The sequence below is a fragment of the Pteropus vampyrus genome, unplaced genomic scaffold (genome assembly GCF_000151845.1).
Source record: "Pteropus vampyrus isolate Shadow unplaced genomic scaffold, Pvam_2.0 Scaffold31, whole genome shotgun sequence".
Classification (NCBI taxonomy): Eukaryota; Metazoa; Chordata; class Mammalia; order Chiroptera; family Pteropodidae; genus Pteropus; species Pteropus vampyrus.
In genome coordinates, this window is record NW_011888812.1 from 315,542 (window position 1) to 340,362 (window position 24,821).

At 42.1% G+C, this 24,821-nt stretch overlaps 1 protein-coding gene across 1 annotated transcript in view; it reads left to right on the forward strand.

Moving 5' to 3' along the window:
• KIAA1549L (KIAA1549 like) overlaps positions 1-24,821 on the forward strand; it is a 105,910-nt gene that overhangs the window by 12,360 nt on the left and 68,729 nt on the right. The window contains exons 6-9 of the mRNA XM_011357021.2: positions 4,540-4,702; positions 6,211-6,270; positions 11,533-11,684; positions 17,437-17,608. Of these exons, the coding sequence (XP_011355323.1) occupies positions 4,540-4,702; positions 6,211-6,270; positions 11,533-11,684; positions 17,437-17,608 (547 nt within the window). The remainder of the gene's footprint in view (positions 1-4,539; positions 4,703-6,210; positions 6,271-11,532; positions 11,685-17,436; positions 17,609-24,821) is intronic.

Here is a 24,821-nt window from a genome sequence, read left to right on the forward strand (position 1 = left end):
TGTAATTAATAACTTTCCATTTTATTGTGTTAAATATAATTTGTAGAGCACCTCGGATTCTCTGGAATAAGACCATATGTTTAATTAATTTGTTCAGAGAGTCATCGAAAATGTGCCATATTACTTACTTGTAATAGCATTGATATTAGAGGCTAGCTTACAGTAGACTCATTTAGGACTTCTTGGTTTAATTGCCAGAATCCAACCTCACAAGGCTTAAGCAAAAAGAGGAAGTGACTGATTCATGAAACCAAAAGGTTCAAAGCTATTTAGTTTAGGCACAAATCAGGTGCTTACATGATTTCTTCATGTAGTTCTTTCTTCATCTCTTGGCTTGCCTTGCTCTGGACCGCCATCATCCTCAGGCCTTGTAGGGTAGTCACTGACACCTCCAGGTTTGCCTCATCCTTATTGTTCACAGTTTGGTGGAACCAAAGTACCTTTTCATGTCATTCCAGTAAAAATCCTGGGATTAGCTCTCATCGGACCCACTTGGATCATGCGCCCATTTCTGGACCAGTAACAGTGGCCAAGGACATGAAGCATCCCAATCAACTAAGCCTAGCTTAGATGCCCACTCCTGTAACTTGGGTGGAGCAGCCTCACCCAGAGCATATGAACTGATAGGAGAGGTGTTTCCCCCAAGGAAAATTGTGGTGCTTTCACAGAAGAGAGAGGGAGTGCTAGGAAGGCAAGACAACAGCTTGCCTCATTGTTTCTAATTAACTCAATGAATTGTGACGTGAGTGAATGGTAAGTAAGAGATGAGGTCAGAAGTGGCAGGAGTCTAAGAGGAAGGAAGTGATGGGAAAGTGCCCCTTCAGGGGCTGCTCTTACTGGGGGACAGGGCACAACTTTCAGAGAAAAGCGATGTGACCTTGGTCTCAGGCCTGTGGACTTCTTATTTATGAGGCCAATGTTAAGCAGCCACCAACAATGGGCACACTTTTTTTAGCTATAAAAAATGACTCTATTAAAGAATAAAGAAATAAACGATAAGACATTCTGTGCTCATGAATTAGAAGACTCAATATTGTTAAGATGTCAATATTACCAAGAGCTATCTAGATTCAATGCAATCCCTATCAAAATGCCAGTGACTTTTTTTTTTTTCGAAAATAGAAAACTACATCCTAAAATTCATATGGAATCTCAAGAGACCCTGAATAGCCGAAACAATCTTAAAAAGAGGAACAAAGTTGAAAGTCTCACACTTCCTGTTTTAAAACTTAACTACAAAGCTATAATAATCAAAACAGTATTTAACTGACATAAAGACATACATATAGACCAATGGAACAGAATAGGAAACTTGAAAATAAACCCTTGCATATATGGTCAAATGATTTTTGACAAGGGTGCCAGGACTAATGGAGAAAGGACAGTCTTTTCAACCAGTGATATTGAGAAAACTGGATGTCCACAAGCAAAATAATGAAATTAGACTCTTACTCAACACCATATACATAAATTCACTCAAGTGGATCAGAGACCTAAATATAAGAGCTAAAACTATAAGAAACCTTAGAAGGAAATAGAGAAAAGTTTCATGACATTGAATTTGGTAATGATTTGCTGTACGTGACACCAAAAGCACAGGCAATAAAAGAAAAAAATAGATAATTTGGATTTCATCAGAATTAAAAACTTATGTGGATCAAAAGATATAATCAAAAGGCAACCCATGGAATGGGGGGAAATATTCACAAATTATATAGTATCTGATAAGGGGTTAATATCTAGAATACATAAAGAACTCCTACAACTCAACAACAACAAAAACACTTCAATTAAGAAATAGGCAAAGGACTTGAATAGACATTTCTCCAAAGATATACAGATGACCAATAAACACATGAAAAGATGCTCAACGTGACTAATCATTAAGAATATGCAAATCAAAACCCCAAGAGTCCACTTCGCACCTATGAGGATGGCTATTATTTAAAAAATAGAAAATAACAAGTGTTGGTTAAGATGTGGAGAAATTGGAACCCTTGTGTACTGCTGGTGGGCATGTCAGATGATGAAGCGGCTGTGGAAAACATGGCAGTTTCTCAAAAAATTAAACATAGAATTACCATGTGTTTCTATTTCTGGGTATATACCCAATCAAATTGCAAGCAAGGACTTGAACAGATATTTGTACACCCATGTTCACAGCAGTATTATTCACAACAGCCAAAAGGTGGAAGCAACCCAAATGTAGATCCAGAGGTGAATGGATAAATAAATGTGCTATATACATACAATGGAATGTTATTCATCCTTAAAAAAGAAGGAAATTCTAACACATGTTCACCATGGATGAACCTTGAAGACATTATGCTAAGCGAAATAAGCCAGTCACAAAAGGACAAATACTGTATGATTCCACTTACAAGAGGTATTTAGTCTTGTTAGATTAATGGTGGTTGCCAGGGGCTGGGGAGAGGAAGAAATGGGAACTTATTGTTTCAGAGACACAGAGTTTCATTTTGGGGTGATTAAAAAGCCCTGGAGATGGATGATGGTGATGGTTGCACAACAGTGTGAATGTACTTAATGCTACTGAACTGTACACTTAAAATGGTTAAAATGTTAAATTTATGTGTATTTTCCCACAATAAAAAATATGAAACTAATAGAATGTTACATGTCAATTAAAACTCAATAAAAGATCCTCACCTTAAAAAAAAGTATAGTTACATGGTTAAGAGTAGTATGTACAGAGGCACCCATACTGCAAGGTCTTTGGGACTCAGTGAAATTTAGTTTCATTGAAAAGCAAAAAAATAGAATGTTTACAATAGAGATGAAGGTTGCAAAGTTATTTTTTTTTAGATGACAGTACAGCGAGGCGTTTTGAATTGTTCAGAAAGAAGTGCCTTTCTTTGTGGTAACTTGGGAAAGAGGCATGAATACCTGTGGCTAAACCACATTCCAAAAATACTCACAGAGAGGAGAGTGAAAGCTGACCGGAACCATTGACTCAGTATGTCATTAATCATGGGACGCTAGGGTCTCTAATAGAGAATTTAAAAGGAACGTTCTACAACTGAAAGTTGTATGCCAACTATAATTGGAAAAAAAAAATCTCATTGAATTGTACAGTAAATACAAGCAACTAATTGTCTATTTCAATAAAGACAAAAAAAAAAAAAGGAACTTTCACTTACAGAAAAAAGTGGGAAATAAAGTGAGAAAGCTGTTCTTAACAGTCTTCCTCAAAGTAGGGTTTAAAAAGAAAGTGGCAAGAATGTTTACGTCTGAGCACACAAAGCTATGGGAAAGACGGGCATCAGGCTGCTCCTGGCGGGAAGAGAGGGCACACTCAAGGGAAGGTAATTAGAGGAAAGTCCAGTGAAAGGGACCCTTCGTAAAAGTGTGGGCGGGCTCTAGGGCAACCACAGGGACAGTGCAGTACCCAAGGCTGAAACAGCTGGGCCAGAGCGGGCGAGGTGAGGGGGCAGGTGCGGGAAGCCAGAAGCCAGAGCTGCCCAGCAGGAGCTGTGCCCCCACGGATGGTGGCCCGGACGCCAGTACTCTGACCTCACGCTCCCCCTCCTCTCCACATCCTCCAGATACCCCTTTAGCTGAAGCCAGAGGGCCAAGGAGCCCATTGAGGGCAAGGGTCTGCCTCTGGGGGTACTGAGCAGGGCCACAGAGGGGGCTGGCTAGTGTATCTGGAGGAGGAAGGAGCAGACAAAGACTTTCACCAAGTGGAAAGACTTTCTACTGCATCTGTTTTTCAGATCTCATCTGTGAGATATTTTTGTCTATACATTGACCCAGAAAATCTCATTTTCCAGTAACTAAAAAACTGATTTAGACAAAAATGTGAGAAGAAAACCACACCATCTCATAGTAATATTTACATATTCTATATTGAATTCATAGACCAGAAGGAAATGTAATTGCTCTCTACAGAAGCTGTTTGTTTGATATTTCTGACTTCCTTTTGTAATCAGGTTCAGTCCCTCTGTCCATTTCTAGGTTGACGATTAGCTGTGTACGTTCCCTGTCCTTTCAACTTTAAAATTCCCCAAAAGTTTGACTCTGGCATCTCTGTCTGAGCTATTGAGCCCTCCTTAAATTTAATGTTCCTATGCTCTATTTTGTGTTTTCTGGACCATACAAGTAAGCCGAGACAATTTCGCTCTGGAAAAGGTACACACTCCAGTGGTCCAAACCCCGAAATCAGACTGCTTGAGTCTGAATCCTGGCTCTGTCACTTATTAGCTGTGTGACCTCGAGCAAATCCCTCGATCATTCTAGGCCTCAGCTTCCTCCTCTGGAAAAGGGAATCATGAGTAGATACACCTCCTAGAGTTGCAGTGAGGATTAAATGAGATAACGCGCCCTTTGCACGATGCCTGGCGCGTAGCGAACAGTCAGGAAGTGACGGCTGTTGTTATCCTCGTCTCCCCCTCACTCTTTTCCAACCTCCCTTTCATTCCTGCCCTCAACTTCTGCGTAGACTTCTCCCACGGCCTCCATGAAACAGACCCTCATCTTATATGGCATGTCTCCCTTCCCTTTCCTCCTGTGTCGATTCAGATTGTGAGCACGTCCAACGCCTCGCAGACAGTCACCCTGGTGTACGTGGTGGGCAATCGGAGCTCCTTCCTCAACGGCACCGTCGCCAGCAGCCTCCTCCGCCAGCTCTCGGCTGAGCTGGTGGGCTTCTACCTCACCTACCCGCCGCTCACCATTGCCGAACGTGAGTATGTCCACGGCGTACAGGGACTCTGCCGTTTTCCTCAGGGCCTTTCTCCATTTTGCAAACATCTGTTGTCCAAGGCCACATGTCAACTCTTTTGTCATAAAACAACTGATAGGGACTGAATCGAAGACTAATTTATTGCATGTTGGGAAAAAGTACGTAATAGCTGCCTTTTCCCTTCACTTATCTATCTCATTTAATCCTCACAACCACTCTCTCCTATAGGTGCAAAATTAGCACCATTTTGCAGATGAGAGAACTAAAGTTTGTTAAGTTTAATAAAATGCCCACTCTCACATAGTTAGTGAAACATGGAATCTGGGGTTTGAACCCAAGGAATCTGCCTCTGAGCTTATAATACTGCCTGGTAGGGCATCTGTCCTCATGGAAATTTGGGTTACTCTGGTTTCTGCCATCAGCAAACGTTCTGGGGCCTTCAGTTCTTGCCCTGGCTATAGATATCATAATATCTATATGCGCAGTCAGCATTGTGACTTCACTTGATGAAGTCTCCATATTCTTGTGGCCTCCTCTTCCTCTAATGCTCCAGTTACGTAATCCTCACTACCATGCAACAGGCATAGGCTTCAGAGACAAAACAGCCTATGTTTGGTACCCAAACACTTATTCGAAAGCCAAAGGAACTAAAGATTTGTGCTCTTACATTTAATTGTTGGTACTGTTGGTACTGAATTGTTTCTCAAAGTCACTGGGCAAGATTTTTTTAAAACACATATTAGCGTAATTGTTTCTGTTTCCTTCTATGGTTGCTTTTGATATTGTAAATAAATGAGATGATGTGGTTGTACTTGACACATAGTATCCACTCAATTTTTTTTTAATGTTTGTTTAACAGCAAGCTTTTGTGAATTTCCATGTAGTAAGGAAAGATAACTGGATTTTATGGAAAAGATGATATCATAAAAAATGGCATTACATCACATGGCAGCATGTGAAGAATCTAGTTTCTTTCATCTTGATATTTTGGTAATAACAGCAACTAAGATTTATTGAACACTTACTGTGTATCAGGGACTGTGCTAAGCCTTTCACATGTATTAACTCTGATGGTCATTAAACCTATAGAAGAATCAGACCATTAGTTACAAGCATTTGGCTGCTAAACTTAGTCCTTGACATTGGAAAAATTTATTTGAGATAATTTTTAAAAATGGTAATGATGGTTGGATAGTTTTTAAAGAGAAAGCTATAGTTAAGGCAGATTCTAGCTGTGGGTCTTGATGATGAAGATGTTTCACTTAAGAAGCTTTTGATGGAAAAACTGAATGAGCAGAAATCCACAAACCCTAGAAAACTCTTCATCTGAAAGTGAGTTCTTTACTGAGTATTTTAGTTTTCTGAATAGCCTGTATGTCAGGGATTTCCTAAGTATGATAAAGCAGGATTTATTTACTTCATTTTTTGTCACCTATGTCTGTTTCCCTTAACAATCTTTACGTATAAAACCTGCGAAACTAATTTGGTGTGTTTCTTATTTGTTTTAGCACTAGAATATCCCAACCTTGACATATCAGAAACAACCAGAGACTATTGGGTAATTACAGGTAATTTCTTATTTATTTCCCCTTTCATTCTATCAGGTTGGTTGGTGTTTTTAAAACTGCATATTAAAAAAAAAAAAAACCTTAAAAAACATTAAAACTGCATGTTATTCAGTCAGAAGATTGGCATCATTTTTTATCAGTCCTGTCCTGTCAGTTAAGGAGTTACTTTCACGGGACCAGGAGTAGGTGGAGTAAACTGAAATAAGAACAGACATCACACTGAAGATGGACATTAGATAACCAATGGACAATAACAGACCCAGTGGCCTCCTCTTTACAAAAAGTGAACCAGTCAGAAGGTACAGCATCAAACCGGACATCCAGGGCACGTCCATGTGAAGGTTGTCTGTCTGTTTAAAGTTAGCCAGCCGCTCCACACTACCCTACAAAACCCCCGTGAAAGAGGACTGCCAGGCCTGCACTTTCCCCTCTCCCTGGCACGAGGCGCACACCCACCGTCATCCTGGTGGAGCCCACAGGTGTCCTGACGGTGAGGGCAGGTGGAAGTAGAAGGAGGGTGTTTTGGTGGCATTTTCTTTTTTTTCCTCTTGATATCTCCTAGCTGAGCTTTATGAAACAGCAAAAAAAAAGAGAGAAAAAAAAGTTATTGTTTGTGTTCTTCAAAAGCCAGACAGTAGCTCTGAAAATCAGAGAAGCAAGGATTGGAGACAAAGAGAGAAGGTAGATGTTTATAGGAAGAAAAGTGACCAGCCCAGCCGTGAAAGGGACAGGAGAGGGAAGGTGTCGGTGTGCCAGGACTGCCATTAGAACGTACCACAGACTGGAGGCGGGTGGGGGGCGGAAGCTTCAACAGCAGGAATTTATTTTTGCACAATTCTAGAGGCAGGAAGTCTGATATCAAGGTATCAGCACAGTGGGTTTCTTGTGAGTCGTCTCTCTTTTTATGAGGACACTGGTTATATTGGATTAGGGCCCACTTGTATGATCTCACTTTACCTTAATCGCCTCTTTAAAAAGGCCCTACATCCAAATACAGTCACACTCTGCCTGAGATGCTGGGGTCAGGACTTGAACATCTGAATTTTTTGGGAGGACACAACTCAGCCCATAACAAGGAGAGAGGAAGGTCCTGCAAGTCATGGAAGATGTGCCTGGGCAAGCAGGCCCGTCTGAAACCTCCCTTTTTCCCTCCCCATCTCCCCTGTCACTTGCTGTCCCAAACAAGCAGTAGATGGCTGCTGCCTAAATACCAACAAGGGAGCACACACCGCTGCTTGATGAGGCCTGCTCAGGACTAGTTCTAAATTGCAGAAAATGCCATTACTTGTCCCCCTGCAGAGCCATGAATATGCAGAGATTATTTTACCTGCTAAGAAGACAAACTAAAGAAATGTGTTTAAAAAGAATTTAAAAATTCACCAGAGTTTATACCCAAGAGAGAGACAGTGCTAACCCAGCAACACATTTTCGAAGCCAGCAAGTTATGTAACATTTACAAAATCATAATTCCTCCACCAGAAATGCTGCTTTTTAACTGGCGGACATTCCCTCCCCCCGCCCCCCATTAACTTTAAGGTTCACGTTAAATGGTAACACACCCACTCTTTATGCAGACTGTCCTAGACCACCTCCTGTTTCCTCCTGTCCTCGCATACCTGTGTCTTGTCCTGATATAATAAAAACTCTGTACATGGTCTTGTTTTCAGGATTCTCCTGGGACTTGACCCCCTGCCCACTCACCAGTGTAACCCTCATTTGTTATTACTGTTAGGGCTGTTAGTGATCAGAATAAACAGTGGCCTCCATCACTGTGTTTGGGGCTGGTTGGATCAATTAGTTAGGGCTTAGGGGGACCAAAATTCCAGGTGCACCCTCCTTTCTTCCCTTTGGTTCATGACTACTTTCTAACCCCGTTGGCAGCCACCACTCACCTTTGACCATTATTTACAGAAGAGGTAGGAGATTGGGGACTGAGAGATGAAGACAGCTTTGTTCATCCTGTTTAAACTTCCAGCCCTTGAATAACCACTCTCCCTTTTACTGCAGATGTTCATCAGAGGCACCCTACCTTCTGCTTATTGCTAACAACCCAGAGGGTTTGGAGCAACTTTCTGTAGTTTATATGATAAAACTCTGACATGTTTTCACGTGTTTTCCTACTAAACTAATATTAAAATATATTTTGAGATACAGTACACTTCTCCCTCCTCTTAGTGTGGGTTCCTCTTTGGTGGTCCGTCACTGGCTGAGGCTGCAATCCCTCTTTACAGAGAATCCAGGGGTCACCTGGCTGTCCTGCAGTCAGGTAGGATAGAGATGTACGGACTTAGTATTGCTGCCTGATAGAGGTGAGAGCCCGTCTTAGGTTTGAAATTTGTCTTTATTTCACCTACCAGAGTCAGAATATCCCAGACCCAGCAATCGCAGGATTTCTGCTGGCCTCAGCTCTGCTACATGCTAACCTAGTGTGTCCTTGGCGAGTCACTCAGGCCCTCTGGTCATCACACTCTCACCTTTAGAATCAGAAGATATGAGCTGAACATTTAGGTTCTTTTGGTTCTGAATGTGTGGGACTCAACTACATGTTAGTTTAGCTTGAAAACAGAAGCTGACCAGGCCTGATCATTGGGACTTTAGAGCCCAGGGCAACTGTAAATAAAGAAGGAATAGGAGACGAGAGATGTAACAGTCAGCGAATCTTCTGGACAGAGCTCCTTTGAATGCAGCTGGGGACTTGCCGCCGCCTCTAAACTGAGTCAGTGGTAGCCACGGGCGGGTGGCCAGGGTCCAAGCTCCCCTCTGCTTCTGTGTGCTGTGAGAGATGTGGACACACACCCTTTTCCACACCCCTCCAGGCGGGCGGCGAGAGCCGGGAGACTGAGGCCTGGCTCACTTCTCAGGGGGAAAGAGAGAAACCACAGTCCTGGAACACAGTTTTTTATTTTTCATGTTATTTCTTCCTGTGGTAAGGATGTGTCTAGCAAAGAAAGGGACACATTTGAACAATAACAGCTACCAATTATGGGCGTGCTCTCAAGTGCCTTTTTTTGTATTAAGTCTGTTTTTCACAGTGACACAATCAGGAGTAAATTATGATCCCTGTGTCTTCGGATGAGGAACCAGGGCCCAGAGGACCTAAGTGACTTGCCCACAGACCCGCAGTAAGAAGAAGCCACAGTTCAAACCCAGTCTCCTGGTTCCTACCCCAGAGCTTCCCCAAGCTGCCTCCTAAGAAAAACATGCTCTTTGCAAAGAGAGCGATGAGGCATGTGGGAACTGTCCAGGTGCTGATTCCATGTAACTTCGTGGGAGGTTCCCACAGCCTCCCACACTTCCCTGGAGGGAATTTTTTCCCCCCCTCAATTTTAAAAATTGTTTTAAAATACACATAACGTAAATTTGCCATGTTAACCATTTTTAAGTGTACAATTCAGCGACATTAAGTACATTCACAGTGTTGTACAACTATCACCACTGTTCACTTCCAGAACTTTTTCATCACTTGGGGGCTTTGACTGTCCCTTTCTTTGATGCCTGTCCTTGAATCATCCCTGGAGCCCCTATAAAGTAATCCATGATGGTACCCCTTGATGTCCTGTGTCCTCTCTCACTCTTGTCCAGTGGTCAGGAAAGGCCGACTTAGAGGCAATCCTTCAGTAGTTGGCTGTATGATTTTACTAGAGGAGCACCTTCAAACCAGCAAAACCGTGGACTCTCCTACTTAGGGCTGAGGGTAGGCTATGTCAGGGGGGTTCTGAGAGACCTGCCATAATGGAACATCGCAGGTGTGTTTTTGTAGGCAGGAATTCTGCTGACAGATGAATTGGGAGTCCCTCACAAGAGTCCTAGAAAGCGCTGTTTTATACCCTCCATGGGGATTATGTGGCATTTATGGCTTTAAAGAAGTAATTTCTGAGACTCAGCTGTGGGTTTTATTTCTCTCTTGATTAGTTCAAACATTCTCTGTATCTCATTGTTGTCAGTTGCTTGTTCTGGCCCTGTGTAGGATGCAATCATAACAGTGACATGTTCTTTATACCCAGGCCATTTCCATATCCCAGTAGATGGGTGGTATTAATGGTCCTTGGCTGGACTGTGGTAGAACAAACTCTATTAAATGAAAACTCCTGTATTACAGTCCCAGCCCATGTAAATTTTAGTTTCTTTAAGACAAGAATTGTTTTTAAGCGTTTTTGATTTCAGGGATGGCTGTGTTTGAAGGCAATATTTGTGTGTTTGGGGGGAAATGTGCTTCCCACGGCACTTGGAAGAAGGACTAGATTTTTGGAGTTGGCAGCCAAAGGCAGTCACCCCAATAGTAAGTGACCACTGTGGTCCTAGCCCTAGTGTTTATTAAAATCCTCCTCCATACACCGACCATTGCCTGGAATTCCATCATCAGTGCCTGACATATTGAGTACAGGTACGCTGGTGTAGGTGAAGGACAGCAGTGGAGGACAGACGGAAAGAGAGGAGTTTCATTTACCTTCCACACACCAGGCCCTGTGCTAAACTGCTTTATATACCTTGTCTTGTTTCAGCCTTAGAACCCATTAGAAATATATTTGCTATGACGTGACTGTCTTATTCTCTCTATACAGAGAAGGACTTAGATTAAGAGAGAGCCAGTAGTTTGCCTAAAGTTTCCCAACTAGCAAGAGCCCACTCTTCCTATTACTCTGTCTTGCTCTCAAAAGCAGGAAGAGTGCCTGAGAAGCTTTGAGCAGCTTTAGTGGGGGCTCTCAAAAGGACCCTATAGAAGAGGGGAGGAATGAGGACACTGAACAGGATGATTTGCCCAGGTATAAGGGGCTAAGTTGCAGGTGGAGCTCAGATTCCATGGCAAAGCTGTTGAAAGGAAAAATAAAATAAGGGTAGCCATGCCCCAGGGCTTCTGGATGGGAACCAGCAAAAAAATCCAATTAGCCATACCAGTAGCTGGGTTGTATTCCCATACGGACTCTTTATAACACATAATCTTCAGTAAGGTTTGGATTTAATATAGCAGCATTTGACATGTCACAGCTCATGGAAGAGAGAGTCCAGGCTTCAGTTACACAGGCTCAAATTTGAACCCTGACTTGGCTGGTTACTAACTGTGACCTTAGACAAGTCACTTAACCTTCCCACCATCTATAACATGTAGAGAGTGATTTCAAACTTCTGGGGCTGTTGTGAGCAAGATAAGTATGGGACGGCCGAGCCCTAACACGAGGTAGGGCTCCTGGCACTTCGTGGCTGGGGCAGGGCTGGTGGTGGAGTCTGCCCTCTGAGCAGCCTCTCTGCCTTCTGCATCTGCAGTGCTGCAGGGCGTGGACAATTCGCTGGTGGGCCTGCACAACCAGAGCTTCGCCCGCGTCATGGAGCAGCGCCTGGCCCAGCTGTTCATGATGTCCCAGCAGCAAGGTCGGCGGTTTAAACGGGCCACCACCCTGGGAAGCTACACTGTACAGGTGGGTGTGCGCAAAGCCACTGGGGTCTTCTGATAAATGTGGGAGAACGTGCTGCCTGAGACTAATCACGTGGTGTGCATGATTACTACACCGCAAGCTTACCAAGCCACTTAAGCAACGCTGCTCTTAGGGTTTGAAGGTCATAAGTCAAAATCATGAAGGAGGGTGAGAGTTAGCCACCCGCCCCCAGCAGTGTCACTACTAGATTGTAAAGAAAGGAGGCCTTGGAACGCATTCTGCACGCATGCAGATATTTATTCAACAAAGTTGTAAGTAAACAAGCACAAACTACTCACCAACTTGTTCTGTAGGCTGGATGAAGTCCCAGCTCTTGGTGCTTCCAAACCCTCTCGACACCACTGCTGTGAGGGGCAGATGCACCAATCGGTATTCCAGGTACAAGATTCTGTTATCCTTATTTAGTCGGTTTCAAAACTTGGAGAGCCCTCCAAGTTCATAGTAGACACGTGACCGCACAGAGATTTAGGCTAGGGAGCCATAGCAGGTACCACAGGTGCTCTGCCCAGATCACTTTACCATTTCTATCAATGCCAATGGACTTCCAGCAGCCACTTTGGAAACTTTATTGAAGGGCTGCTCTTGAGATGCTGGAATCCACTTTGCCCACACCATGGCTGGCCACAAGTACCTGGGAATTAACCAGTAGTGAGAGTATAGACACCCCAGCTCCCTTGTCTCTTGGCTAGGACAATTCTGAAATACAGGTTCAGATCACTTCCAAAGCTTTCCCGCAGAATTAAGCTTTCATCACCCATTGTGGTAACCAGCTTAATAAAGCACCCTCCGTTGGCTCCCATCCCATGGCTGTGTCACCTACTCATCCTCCTGTCAGTTCCTTGTAAACTACAAGCCCTCAACTCTTCTGAGTCCACTTTTAGGGAACCTAACAGAAGACAGTAACTATCCCCAAGATAGGGCTTCCAAGCCTCTAGATTCTTTATCTAGTTAAAGCACAAGTGGGAGTATCTCTAGAATATTTTAGCTAATCCACCTATCTTGAATAGCACGAATTTTACCAAATGAGAACCCATCTCTGACAGTTGTTACGCTAATTAACAAAGCTCTGATGAGCAAGATAATAAATTACAGAAGCTGGGCTCCTGGAAGGTGGGCTTCCTAATTGGGATCTAGCCCACTGCCCCTGGAGTGTTAGCTCCTGATTGATAATTGACCACATGGAGGGTGGAACTTAGCCTAAACTCACAGGCATAGTATCACACTATCTAAGAGGAAGGTTTTAAAGGAAGTTACAGACATTACCATAATCTATCTACAGACCATGTCCCCATGTAGTCTTCGAAGTACAAACAACACATCTTCTGAAACACACTTTCCTGCTTGAGTCAGCATCCTTACTCCAGGTCTCTCAACCATAGTGGTTGAATTTGGTCCCTTGTCCTATTGGATGTTGCTATGGTTCTAAATGTCTCTGTGGGTTGTGACAGCCTCATCCTGAGGTAAGGCGATGATTAATTTCATGTATCAGGTTTGTGATTTTCCCTCTGTGGGTTCCATGTGAGCCCTAAAATTCACATTTCTCCAAGCAACAAAAAGGAAGTCACTCAGATGACAGTGAAATGGGATTTGCCTTGGCCGAGGGAGGAGGAGAGGACTACCCTACAATCCTGGTGTGATGAGTAAAGCTAAAAATCTAACAACATTCTCCAGGTTGAAAAGGGCCCAGTGAGATGTTCTTCCTTTTCCTTCTGAGTACCCAGTGTGCTTGGCCCCGGTAGTTGCCAAGAAAGTCTGATTAAAGCAAGTAGAGGTTTATTTCTACAGATTCCCAATTTACAGAGGCTATAGCCAAATCATCTTTAGCATTACCCTCAGAAAAATCTTGGTAAGAAAGATCTGCTAATAAATTGAAATTGAAGTCTTAGATATTTGAAAGCTCAGTCACCTTCTACCTGGTCGTAACACTCACCCCACCTCCACTCCCATGAGGGACAGGAATAACGTGCCCACATTTTCCAAGTAATCTTCACTCCACATAGCTTACACCATCTTTCCACACAGAGGCCTTTCTTTTGAGATCAGATCATTTTAAAAGATGAGCCACTTTCATGAATATGGAAATTTAGATGTCTAGAATTTAAAGATGTCTAGTGGATATATTTGAAAATTGAGTTCAAAGAAGAAATACATACATATGACCAATAAATGTTTTTAAATGTTTTACCTCCATTTGTCATCAAAATAATGCAAGTTTTAATTACCACAAGGCACCATTTTCCCCTACCAGAGACTAGTAAAATGGTGCTCTCCCATATCGGTGAGGATGCAGAGAAATACAGTAAGTGGGTGGGACCTTTCTGGAGGGGAAGTGAGCAATTTAGACAAGAACCTTTTAGATGGCCACAAACTTAGTCCTAAAATTCATTTCAAAGAAATAGAAATGAACCCAAAGACAGAAGGGTGAGAGCAGTCATTCTTAGATAGTGTCTGGAACATGGTCCTGTGAGATGCCCTCAGGCCAAGTGTCCCTTTGGCTACATCAGTTGGATGGGGCTGCATCCCATAGCCCCTTCTCGACAGTTCCCAAGGTATATTGGCATACCAAAGACTCTAAAAAGACTTGCAGTAAAGAAATCTCCTTAATTTCGTTTAACATATTATATGGTTTCTAAATGGCAAAGCCCATGAGACCTTTGCATTTAATATCTACATTTCCCCAACGTTTTATTCAGAATATTTTCAAACTCACAGAAAAGTTTAAAAAAAAGAAAGTACAGTGACAGATAGTCACTGTCTAGGTTCTACAGTTAACAGTGTGTACTATTTTACTGTTTTATATTTGATAATGTATGTTATTTTCCTACCACAGATCAGTTTAGATTGTTCTAGAACTTTATATAAATGGCATTCTACAGTATATTTTGTGTAAAGCTTTTTCGACTCAGTGTAGTGTTTTTGAGATTCATCCATGTAATATTATTTAGCAGTTCATTCCTTTTTATTGCTGAATAATATTGTTTTGTATGAATATTCTACAGTTTATCCATTCTCCTGTTGAAGGACACCCAGGCTTTTTTCCAGTTTTTAGCTATTACAAACAAAGCTGCTATGAACATTCTTCTGTAAGTCTTTCTATGGCCATACGCTTTCATTTCTCTTGGGTATGTAGGAGTAGAATTGCTAGTTCATAGGGTTAGTGTATGTCAGTTTTGTAAGAAACTGCCAGATCCTTTCCCAAAGTGCACCATTTTACACTCCCACCAACCAGATGTGGAGTGCTAGTTACTTTACATCCTCATCAGCACTTGGTGTTGTCGGCCCTTCTTATTTAGCCATTTTAGTGGGTGATAGTGGTGTCTTGTGCTTTAAACTTGAATTTCCTCATTGAGCATTTTTATATGCTTTTGGCTATTCAGATATCTTCCTTTGTGAAGTATCTGGTCAGATTGGTTTGTAAATCGATTTTTTATTGTATTGTAGGAATATCTATTTTTAATTGTCATATGTAACATATATACAAAGGAGCATAAAATATGTAGAGTTTGAAGAGCTAACCCACAACCCAAAGGGTAAGAACATTATTCTTACCTTACCCCAGGAGCCTTCTATGTGGCTTCTTTGATTATATCTGCTTCTTTCCTTTCTGGAAGAGTTGAATGTGCCTCTGAATTTTGTATGAAATCATGCCTGTATTTTTTGTATAGATTTTCCCATTTGTGTGTGTATCTCTAAACAGGACATCATTTAGCCTGGTCTGGTTTTGAATTTTACATTCTTTGATTTGTTTCTTTTGCTCAATGTCAGGCCTTTGTATTCGCCCATATTGATACAAATAGCCATAGTTCATTTATACTACTTTATGATATTTCATTGTCTAACTATACTGTAACTCATTTGTCCTTTCTACTGCTAGTGATTTTCAAATTTTCAGTTTTCTTGCTATTATGAACAATGCTGCTATAAACATTTTTCTAATATCTTTCAATATCTCATGAAACTCATAATCTGTAATATACATTTTAGAAAATACTATACTATAATGTTTAATTATAGTAGTGAAAAGTTAACAACATAAATGTTAAAAAATGAAGAGTTACTTAAGTGTATGAGGCACGCATACAATAGAATATTATGTCAATATTAAAATTTATGTTTTATAAAAAACTAAGAATTGATCTACCATATGATTCAGCAATCCTACTACTGGGTATCTACCCCAAAGACTTGAAAACCATTATCCATAAAGATATTTGCACATCGATGTTCATAGCAGCATTATTCACAGTGGCCAGGACATGGAAGCAACCGAAATGTCCTACAATAGATGATTGGCTAAAGAAGCTGTGGCACTTATATACAATGGAATATTACTCAGCCATAAGAAGAGATGAAATACTGCCATTGCAACAACATGGATGGACCTCGAAATAATCACGCTAAGCGAAATAAGCCAGACTGAAAAAGTAGAAAAGCACATGATATCACTTATATGTGGGATATAAACCTAAAAGCAACAAATGAACAAGACAGATAGAGACTCAGGGACATGGACAATGGACTAGCAGTTACCAGAGGGTAGGGAGTTGAGGAGGAGGGGAGATGTAGACGGGGTAAAGGGGATCAAATATAGACGGATAGGGGGAGGGCGAAGTGGGTAAAGGAGATCAAATATTTGGTAGCTGAAGGAAACTGGATTTTGGGTGGTAAACACACAATAGAATATACAGATGTCAAATTATAATGTACACCTGAAAATTATATAATTGTATTAACCAATGTTACCCTAATAAACTTAATAAAAATTAAAAATAAAAGATTAAAAAATAAAATTCATGTTTTATGTATCGATAATGATTATCAGTAGTTAGTTACAATACTGAAAAATGAGTAAAAATTTAAGTGCTTAACAATAAAGGATTTACTAAATAAGTTTATGAGGTGTGAGTTGAAATAATGCAAAAATTAACATTTTTGCTTTTGTTATATTTAAGACCATTTAAGGGTACAAGTAAAAATAGCAATATATGATACTATACAGAGTATGATAAATAATTTTGTAAAATAATAAAAGATTTGTGTGAAAAAAGCAAATACTCCAAAATGATAATAGTCATTATTAGCTTGTGGTAGAGAGATTATAGATTGTCATTATTTGGGCTAATATCCAAAGTATATGAAGAACTCATATAACTCAATAGATTGTTTTTAATTTCATTTCTTGATGCTTTTCTTTATTTTCAAATGTTCTGTAGTGAATATATGTAACTTGTACAGTGAGAAAAAGCAACAAAGGTGATTTTAGAAAAAAGTCTCCAGGTACTGCTTTTATCAGAGATCTTTTGAATTACAGACATACAAGTTCATTTTTTTCCCTCTCTGGCAATTGCAGGAATTTGAAATTAGAAAAATTTTGTTTCTAATTCGTGCCCTGAATTAATGCGAAGGCCTATTTTCAAATGAGGCCAGAGTTCTCTGGAGGCTGGAAGACATCACCGTTTCAGTGTTTTCCTCTCCAGTCTCAAACTGTACTTTCCAGATGTTCATATTTTTAGAACCTTTTTCTCCTCCCCATCTTTCCCTTCAGCGATATCAGGGCTTCTTGAGGTTTTGGTGATATGGAAGTACATTAATAGTGTTGATGTCTAAAATATACCCTGTGGGTCTACTTGGCCACGGAAGGCTTCAGCAGTCAGGAGATAGCCTGCTGATCACCCAGGTGATTGCAGGGTCTATGCAAGATGCCCTATAAACATGGCCTCTTTTTTCCTGAAAGATGGTAAAGATGCAGCGGGTGCCAGGACCCAAGGACCCAGCGGAGCTGACTTACTACACCCTGTACAACGGGAAGCCTTTGCTGGGGACCGCAGCTGCCAAGATCCTGAGCACCATTGACTCCCAGAGGATGGCCTTGACCCTGCATCACGTTGTCCTTCTGCAAGCTGACCGTAAGGAGATAGTCTTTCCATTCATTATTTTTAATGCCATTAAATGTTTACTGCAAATGAAAGTGATTCCCCAAACTCCTGTTAGTGGACCCAGAGCTAAATATATATCCGTTCTAGAAGGTTCTTAAATCAACTGTTTCCTGTGTTGTTTGAAGCAGTAGGTTTAGGATAAAGGATATGTTTGGAATATTAGAATAATGGTAATGATATTGCTTTGCCCCAAGTCCAGACTGTTCTTCCTCCTCAGTATAGTAGTGAATAGCTATAAAAATCACCATAGCTGAGATCATATGTGTCTGCTGGGAAATTAAAGATAATTTGATTCAATAGGCATTTATAGAGTCCTGTATGAGCTGTGCTTGGTGTTGGAGGATATACAGAAGTGGGCAAGATGGTCCTTGTCTTTAAAGGAACAAAGAGGGAGTTAATGGAGAACCAAAGGAGTGGACTGCAGGAAAGTGCTAACGCAGGGGTTGGCAGAGGGAGAGTTTGGTCTGAGGAGGCATCCAGAAAGAGTGAACAGAGAAAGGATATTATAAAATAGCTGCTGCTTTGAATAACCGCCCCTCACCCCCCGGCCCGGGGAAACTACTGTGCTCATTACTTTACATAGATTTTCTCACTTTCTCCTCTTATTTGGGGAACCTTATTCAGCTCCAAATTACAGATGAGGAAACCGAAGCTCAGAAAGCTTCACTAACTCGCTCAGTATTACAGAACTAGTACTTAAGTCACTGAGATATGAAATTGAATGTCTGATTTTAAACATGTGTTCTTAACTGTATTACATGCTAAGATTTCAGCAGAGGGAGAGGAAAGGTGGATATTCCAGAAAGAGGGAGGAACATATATAAAAGAATGGAAGGGAAAAGTACCAGGTGTGCTTAAAAAACAAGGCGTTCAAATCGCCTGGAGTGCAGAAACACGAGGAGCAGTTGATGGGGATAGAGAGGTCCGTTGCTTGAGAGAGCCGGGCCTTGGGTGACAGGAAGGAGACTGTACATAATGTGACTGGTTGTGGGCGCTGTTGAAGATTTCTGCGCAGGGGAGTAGTATCAAAGGAACTACCCGTTGTTTAGGGAGGTTCATCTGTCAGCAGTTGCTGGAGGGGCACTTGGGAGATATTGAATATTGATGGGTTACTGTAATAGAGAGGGAGAAATTGATGATGTAGAAGAGAGAGATGAGAACTGTAGGCGTGAAGCCCTTAAGTGGATGGGGGTGTGGCTCACGCGGAGGAGTCAGACTCGGCAGGGTACAGGGACAGCTCATCCTTTTGCACCGGGAGGGAAGCGGAGTGCAGGGCTGTGGGTGCCAGTCAGGCGGCACATTTGTCGATGGACACCTGAGGATGTTTTCTGTGATTGTTTCTGTGCTCTTGGGGCATAATGAAGTGAAGTTGACAGTCGAGGATGAGTTCATATCAGGGGTGTCTGAGCAGGGGTGCACACTGAGAATCATCAGACTGATGAGATAAATACCATAAGATTGGCAGGGCTTCCCTCCTTCTTGGTCTTCACTGCTATGCCCAAACCATTTCTTCTATTCTTTCAAAATCCCAGATCCTTTGAAGCTGCTCCATCCTCACTGCAGTCCCCCGTGGATCCCCAGATGACCCTTATCCTGCACTGGAGATTTTTACCTGGCTCGTTGTCTCTTCCTCAACATCCAGTCCACCCCCTACTTTGACCTCTCAGTTCTGTGGCCTCCTCACATCTGCTCTAGGTCTTGTGGTACTTGGGAAGGGGCAGAAAGAAGAGAGCTGTCTTTATTCAGAGCAAGAGGTGAATGGAGTGCCAGGAGAAGTAGTCGAGGCTAAGGGGACTTTGCTGATGGTGGTTGATGGGCAACAGTGGAAGATTTTAGAGATTGTATCAGGGAAAGAGATCGTATCAGATTAGAAGATGCATAGAACCTTTTGGAAACAGAGGCTTGACTATGTCTCAGAGCCAGGATCCCGACCCTGTTCTGCCTGGTTCCTCACCCTCACTTCTTTGTTTCCTTTAAATCCACTTGGTCCTCTCAGTTCCCTTCTGTAATAACTCACAAATCCATTTCCTGTTGTCCATTTCATCATTATCTCCTTTTGGACTTTGCAGGTGCTTCCCAGATGACTCAGCCTCAGTCATTTTGCCCTTAATGTGCCGTCCACACTGTAATTAGAGTCGTTATACTAACATACGGATTCTGATCTTGGATTTACTCCTTTAAAACAAAATTTGGTGACTCCCTGTTGTTCACAAAGTAAAATTCAAACTCCTTAGAATGGGTCTGCCAAGCCCTTCACAACTGGTACTCAAAAGGTGTTCAGGTCCCTTCCCAACCTGGTCTCCAGCCTCCTTTTCCAGCAATACCGCTTGCTTTTCTCTCCTTCATACCTAATGCTTCAGCCACACGGGAGTATTCATTCCTCACATTCCCTATTCTGAAGTCTTCTTTGACCCCTGAAGCAGAGCGTCCCCCAAGCCCCAGCTATTGTCTGGCTCTGTTTTCGTGAAGGCAAAGGACCGACTTTTGCTAAATGCCTCCACCAGGCCCCCAGGGAGGACTACGGTTGGAAGGCAGCAAAGCAGATAAATTGAGAGCAGAGCCTTTGCAATAAGACAGACCTGGATGCACATCCCTGCTCTTCCACTTTCTAGCTGTGGAGCTCACAGACAAATGAATGACCCTCTCTGACCTTCATTTTCCTCATCTCTAAAGTGGTAATATAAGAGAAACAACACAGCCGTAATAGAGCTACTTGGAGGACTAAATGAAGTAATCATGGCATGTAAAGGGCTTAGTACAATCGTGTTAACACTTGGTAAGTGTGGTTGCATGTCTCATTTGTCCACAAGGTAGAAGGATTAAAGGAGAGAGGGAATGAGGAAGGAAAGGTGATTCAAAGGTTAAGAACCCATATAATTCCAAAAATAGAGTATTATTAATAAAAATAGAAAAGGGATTGGAGAGAAGCGTTTTTAGAAGGGAGAAGGTAATTTATTCGGTCTGGGCCACATTGAGTTTAAAGCAATGCAATATTAAGGGGCGCTGTTGGGATATCGAGGGCCTGCTGATAAAATATTGAGGGGGTGTTGATGGAATATTGAGGGCAGAGGTGAGGAAAATTGTTGGGATTCAAACCTGGATCTCAGGAGAGAGGTTAAAGTTAACACTATAGATTTCAAGAATGTTGTAGATATAGGTTAAAGTTAAAAATCCCAGAGAAAATTTAGTTCTTGGGGAGACTATCGCTAGAGGACAGACCCGGGGAAATGCCTCCCTGCCCAGAATCAGATGAAGAGGTAACTGAGACCAACAGAGAAGAGGAGGAACAGAGGTGTTTCAAATCTCATTCTCTCCTAATAGTTTTGAAATCAGCCTGCAATGTGCATCTGAGGTCAGGGCTTTGAATAGAGTCACAGTGTTGAACGAACACCTTGTCCCTCTGAAGGAGGGAGGGTGTTACTGTTCATGTGTTCCAGTGTCTTCTAAATTACTAGTGCTGGGACCAGTGTGCAGTGGCCTGTGCACAAGACCCTGGGTGGAGTGTGCAGCGCCCACTTGGCCCATGTCACTTCCAGGTAATGGCACAGCAGTGAATTCCGAAGAAGCTGCTGAACCTCCAATGAGGTTTTCGTCCGCTCCAGATTCTGGAGTGAGAAGCCCTTCAGAGTGGTCATCCAGCTGGTGGAGTAAGCAGTATTCTCCCTGTATAGAATCTGACTTGGCCATTAGACATCTATCTCATTCATTCCTTCAACAAATGTTTTTTTGAGCACATATTATGTGCCTGATACTATTCTAGGCACTGGAGATACAGCAGTGAATGAAGCAGACAAAAACCCCTGCCCTCCTGGACAGAATAAATAATATGGTAGATGCTTATTGCCATGGAGAAAAATTAAGCAGGGAAGGGATGGGGGATGTTGAAGAGATAACGGTTGCAATTTTAAATTGTGTGTGTATGGGGGGAGGGCGTTCAAGAAGAGGATCGCTGACGAAGTAACCTTTGAGTGACCATCTTAGGACATCTGGGGCAAGGTTCTAGGCAGGGGAGAAGGGCTTGAGACCCAGTGAGGAGGTCACTGATGGAGGAAGGTAACAGCCATGAGGTCAGAGGTACCATGAGGGGCCACAATCATGTGAACCTCACAGGCTGCACCTTGAGTAGGATGTCAGCCATGGAAGAGTTTGGGCAGGAGAGCAAAGTGGGCCAAGCATCACCTGGTACTGGGCCCTGGGATGACCCCTCTGGTGCATCCACTCACAACAATCCTGAACTCTGGTGTTTTGACAGCTACGAAACATGAGCCAGAAATAATTTTGAATCGATTCCTTCTCCTTTCAAGGTTTGTTCCATAGAAGAATAATTTATTCTTAGTTTAGGTTATGTGGATCCTTTGACTTCATTCTTTCTGACAAATACTAAATATTTCTATGCATGTGTGTTAACAGAACAAACTTAAACTGTGTATTTCAGATAAATGACTTTTTATAAAAACGTCTAACCTCCCTGGGGCTCAGTTTGCTCTCCTTCGAATTGGGGGTGAGCATAGCACCCAGACAAGGTCCTGTCACAGTGCCTAACACACTAGATGCTCAGACCACGTTGTTCCCTTTTCCCATCCTCTACTGAAATTCTTGCAAATTAAATAACCATTTGTTCCTTTTCACCTCAGTACATGACTTTGTAGTTTTAGATCTCTTTGCCACTGAATATATTGGATTTGGACGACTTCAGTTGACCTAACTTTACTATTCCTTTGACCACTGTTAAATTAATTTTTTAATGTACATAAGATACATCTGTTTTCTTCCCATTTAAGTAGAGGTGAAAGGATTTTACAAACTGCACTAAGAAGGAACATATCCCCCAAAACAAAGCTGAGTAAAAGCAGAACACATGTAAAGATTTCATTCTTGCTAATGAAAAAAATAGGTATATATTTAAGATGTCATGTTCTGATACACTGTACATTTTTCTCTATTAGGATAGAATAGCATGGCCAGAAAGAGGCATATTGATATTTTTCACAGCAACTCTAAGCTTTAAAAAATGTTAATGGCAGAAACTCACATATAAATACCAAATTACTAAAAGCAGTAGCAATTAAATGTTTAATGTCAACCAAAGCACATTAGCTAATGAGATGTTTTCAGAAGTTAATAATGTGATTAATCACCAATTGATAAAAACTGGAGAAAAGAAATTCTTTTGTTCTAATAGCTCTCCAGATCCAAGTGCTGCCTGGTAAGAGGCAGGTCTTGGCTCAGAGACCATTTGAAGTCGGGATGGTTGGAGTCCGAGAGACAGATGGCTCCTCAGGCAGGTCCTCACAATGTGGTGCTTACTGGTAGAGTCTTTTATTCCAGAGTCTGGTCCTCAGGTTCACTGATCTTGTAGCCCCAGAGTCAGCAGGATCAGGGGGATCAACTCATGCTCACCAGTCTTACAAGAGGTTGTTACATAAACCAGATTGGCAGTATGTTAATTTAACATATGGACTAAAAACTACCAAGGGGTTGGTACTTTAACTTTGAACCAGCTGTTACTCTGCCCTGTATGAAAATCTGTGTGGGGAGCCAAATTGCAGCAGGAATAAGGTAATTCGTTTATATATTCATTCATCTTTGAATTGAGTACCTACTTTGTGCAAGGCTCTGTTCTAGGTGCTGTGGAGGCATTCCCTGCCCTCTTAGAGCATGCATTCTAATGGAGGGTAGAGAGTGACAGATGATGAGCAACTACATATGAACCATTTCAGATAGTGATATATGCTTTAGAGCTTTGCTACTCAAGTGTTGCATGGGGGCCTGCTGCATGGACACGATTTGGTAGCCTGTTAGAAAGGCAGAATCTCAAGCCCCACCCCAACCTATGGAATCAGAACCAACATATGAAAGATTCCCATTTGATCGATGTGCACATTAAAGTTTGAGAAGTACTGCTTTAGAGAAAAATTAAGTATGACGAGGGGCACAGAGAGTGCCAGGGGCAGAGATTGTTATTTTATATAGAGTACAGGGAAGGCCTCACAGCTAGGGTGACAGTTGTTCAGAGCCCCGACAGAAGTGAGGGTGGGAGCCACATGGATATCTAGGTGAAGGATGTTCTAGTTAGAGAAATCAGCCAGTGCAAAGGCCCTAGGACAGGAGCATGTCCAGCACATTTGAAGAGCAGTAGGAGGCCAGTAAGCGTGAGCAGAATGAGTTGAGGAAAGAGCAGTGAGCTATAAGGCCAGAGAAGTAACAGAGTTGCTTGGAGGGGCAGATCACTTTGGGTCTTACAGAAATTATAAGGGCTCCGGCTCTTACTTTGAGTAGGGTGGGAACCTCTGGAGAGTTTTGAGCAGAAGAGGGTTATGATCTGAATTTTTAAAGGGTCATTCCAGCTGCTGTGTTGCAAATAAACTATAGGGGCAGGGACAAGGTATGAGGCCATGGCAGTAAATCAAGTGAAAGATGTTGGTAGCTTGGACCACAGTGAAACAGTGGTAATAGAAAGAAGTGCACAGATTCTGGATATATTTTGAAGATGGCGTTGACAGGGTTTGTTGATGAACAGGATACTGGGCGAAAGTACAAGAGAAGGGTCAACATTCACGGCAAAGTTATTGGCCTGAGCAACTGGAAGGAAAGAATTGCCTTTTATTGGCGTGGAGAATATCACAGGAAGAAAAGGTTTTAGGGGGGGAAATTAAGGATGGGTTCTGGACATATTAAATTTGAGATATCTCTTAAGTTTTTAATTGGAGATTTGAGCTGGCAGTTGGATATAGGAATCTAGAATTCAGAGTAGAGCTTGGATATATAAATGAGCATCATCAGAACAGAGATGGTATTTAAAGCCGGGAGTCTATGAGATCATCTCAGGAGTGGGAGAGAAGAAAACTTGGTACTTGGGTGTCACCAAGCTGAAACAGCCAGTGTGGCCATCTGGTCCACCAGGATAGACCTGCCATTTATCTACATTACTCACATCTGCCAGACGGAGCACACTCTCCTGGTGTGGGCAAGTCCTTGCCTGACCTTCGGTTCTCATTTTCTAGATTTCCTGCAGAACCCACTCCCTCCCCGTAACTCTTCCTTCCTACAGCCAATTGCTTTTCTTACTATTTTCTTTACTATAGTTCTAAGAACATATTGGTCCTTTTGATTGGACTGAAGTGTTTTCCAAGGTTCTTCAGCAGTGATCATGGGAGACACACATCCATTTCATGTCGAAAGC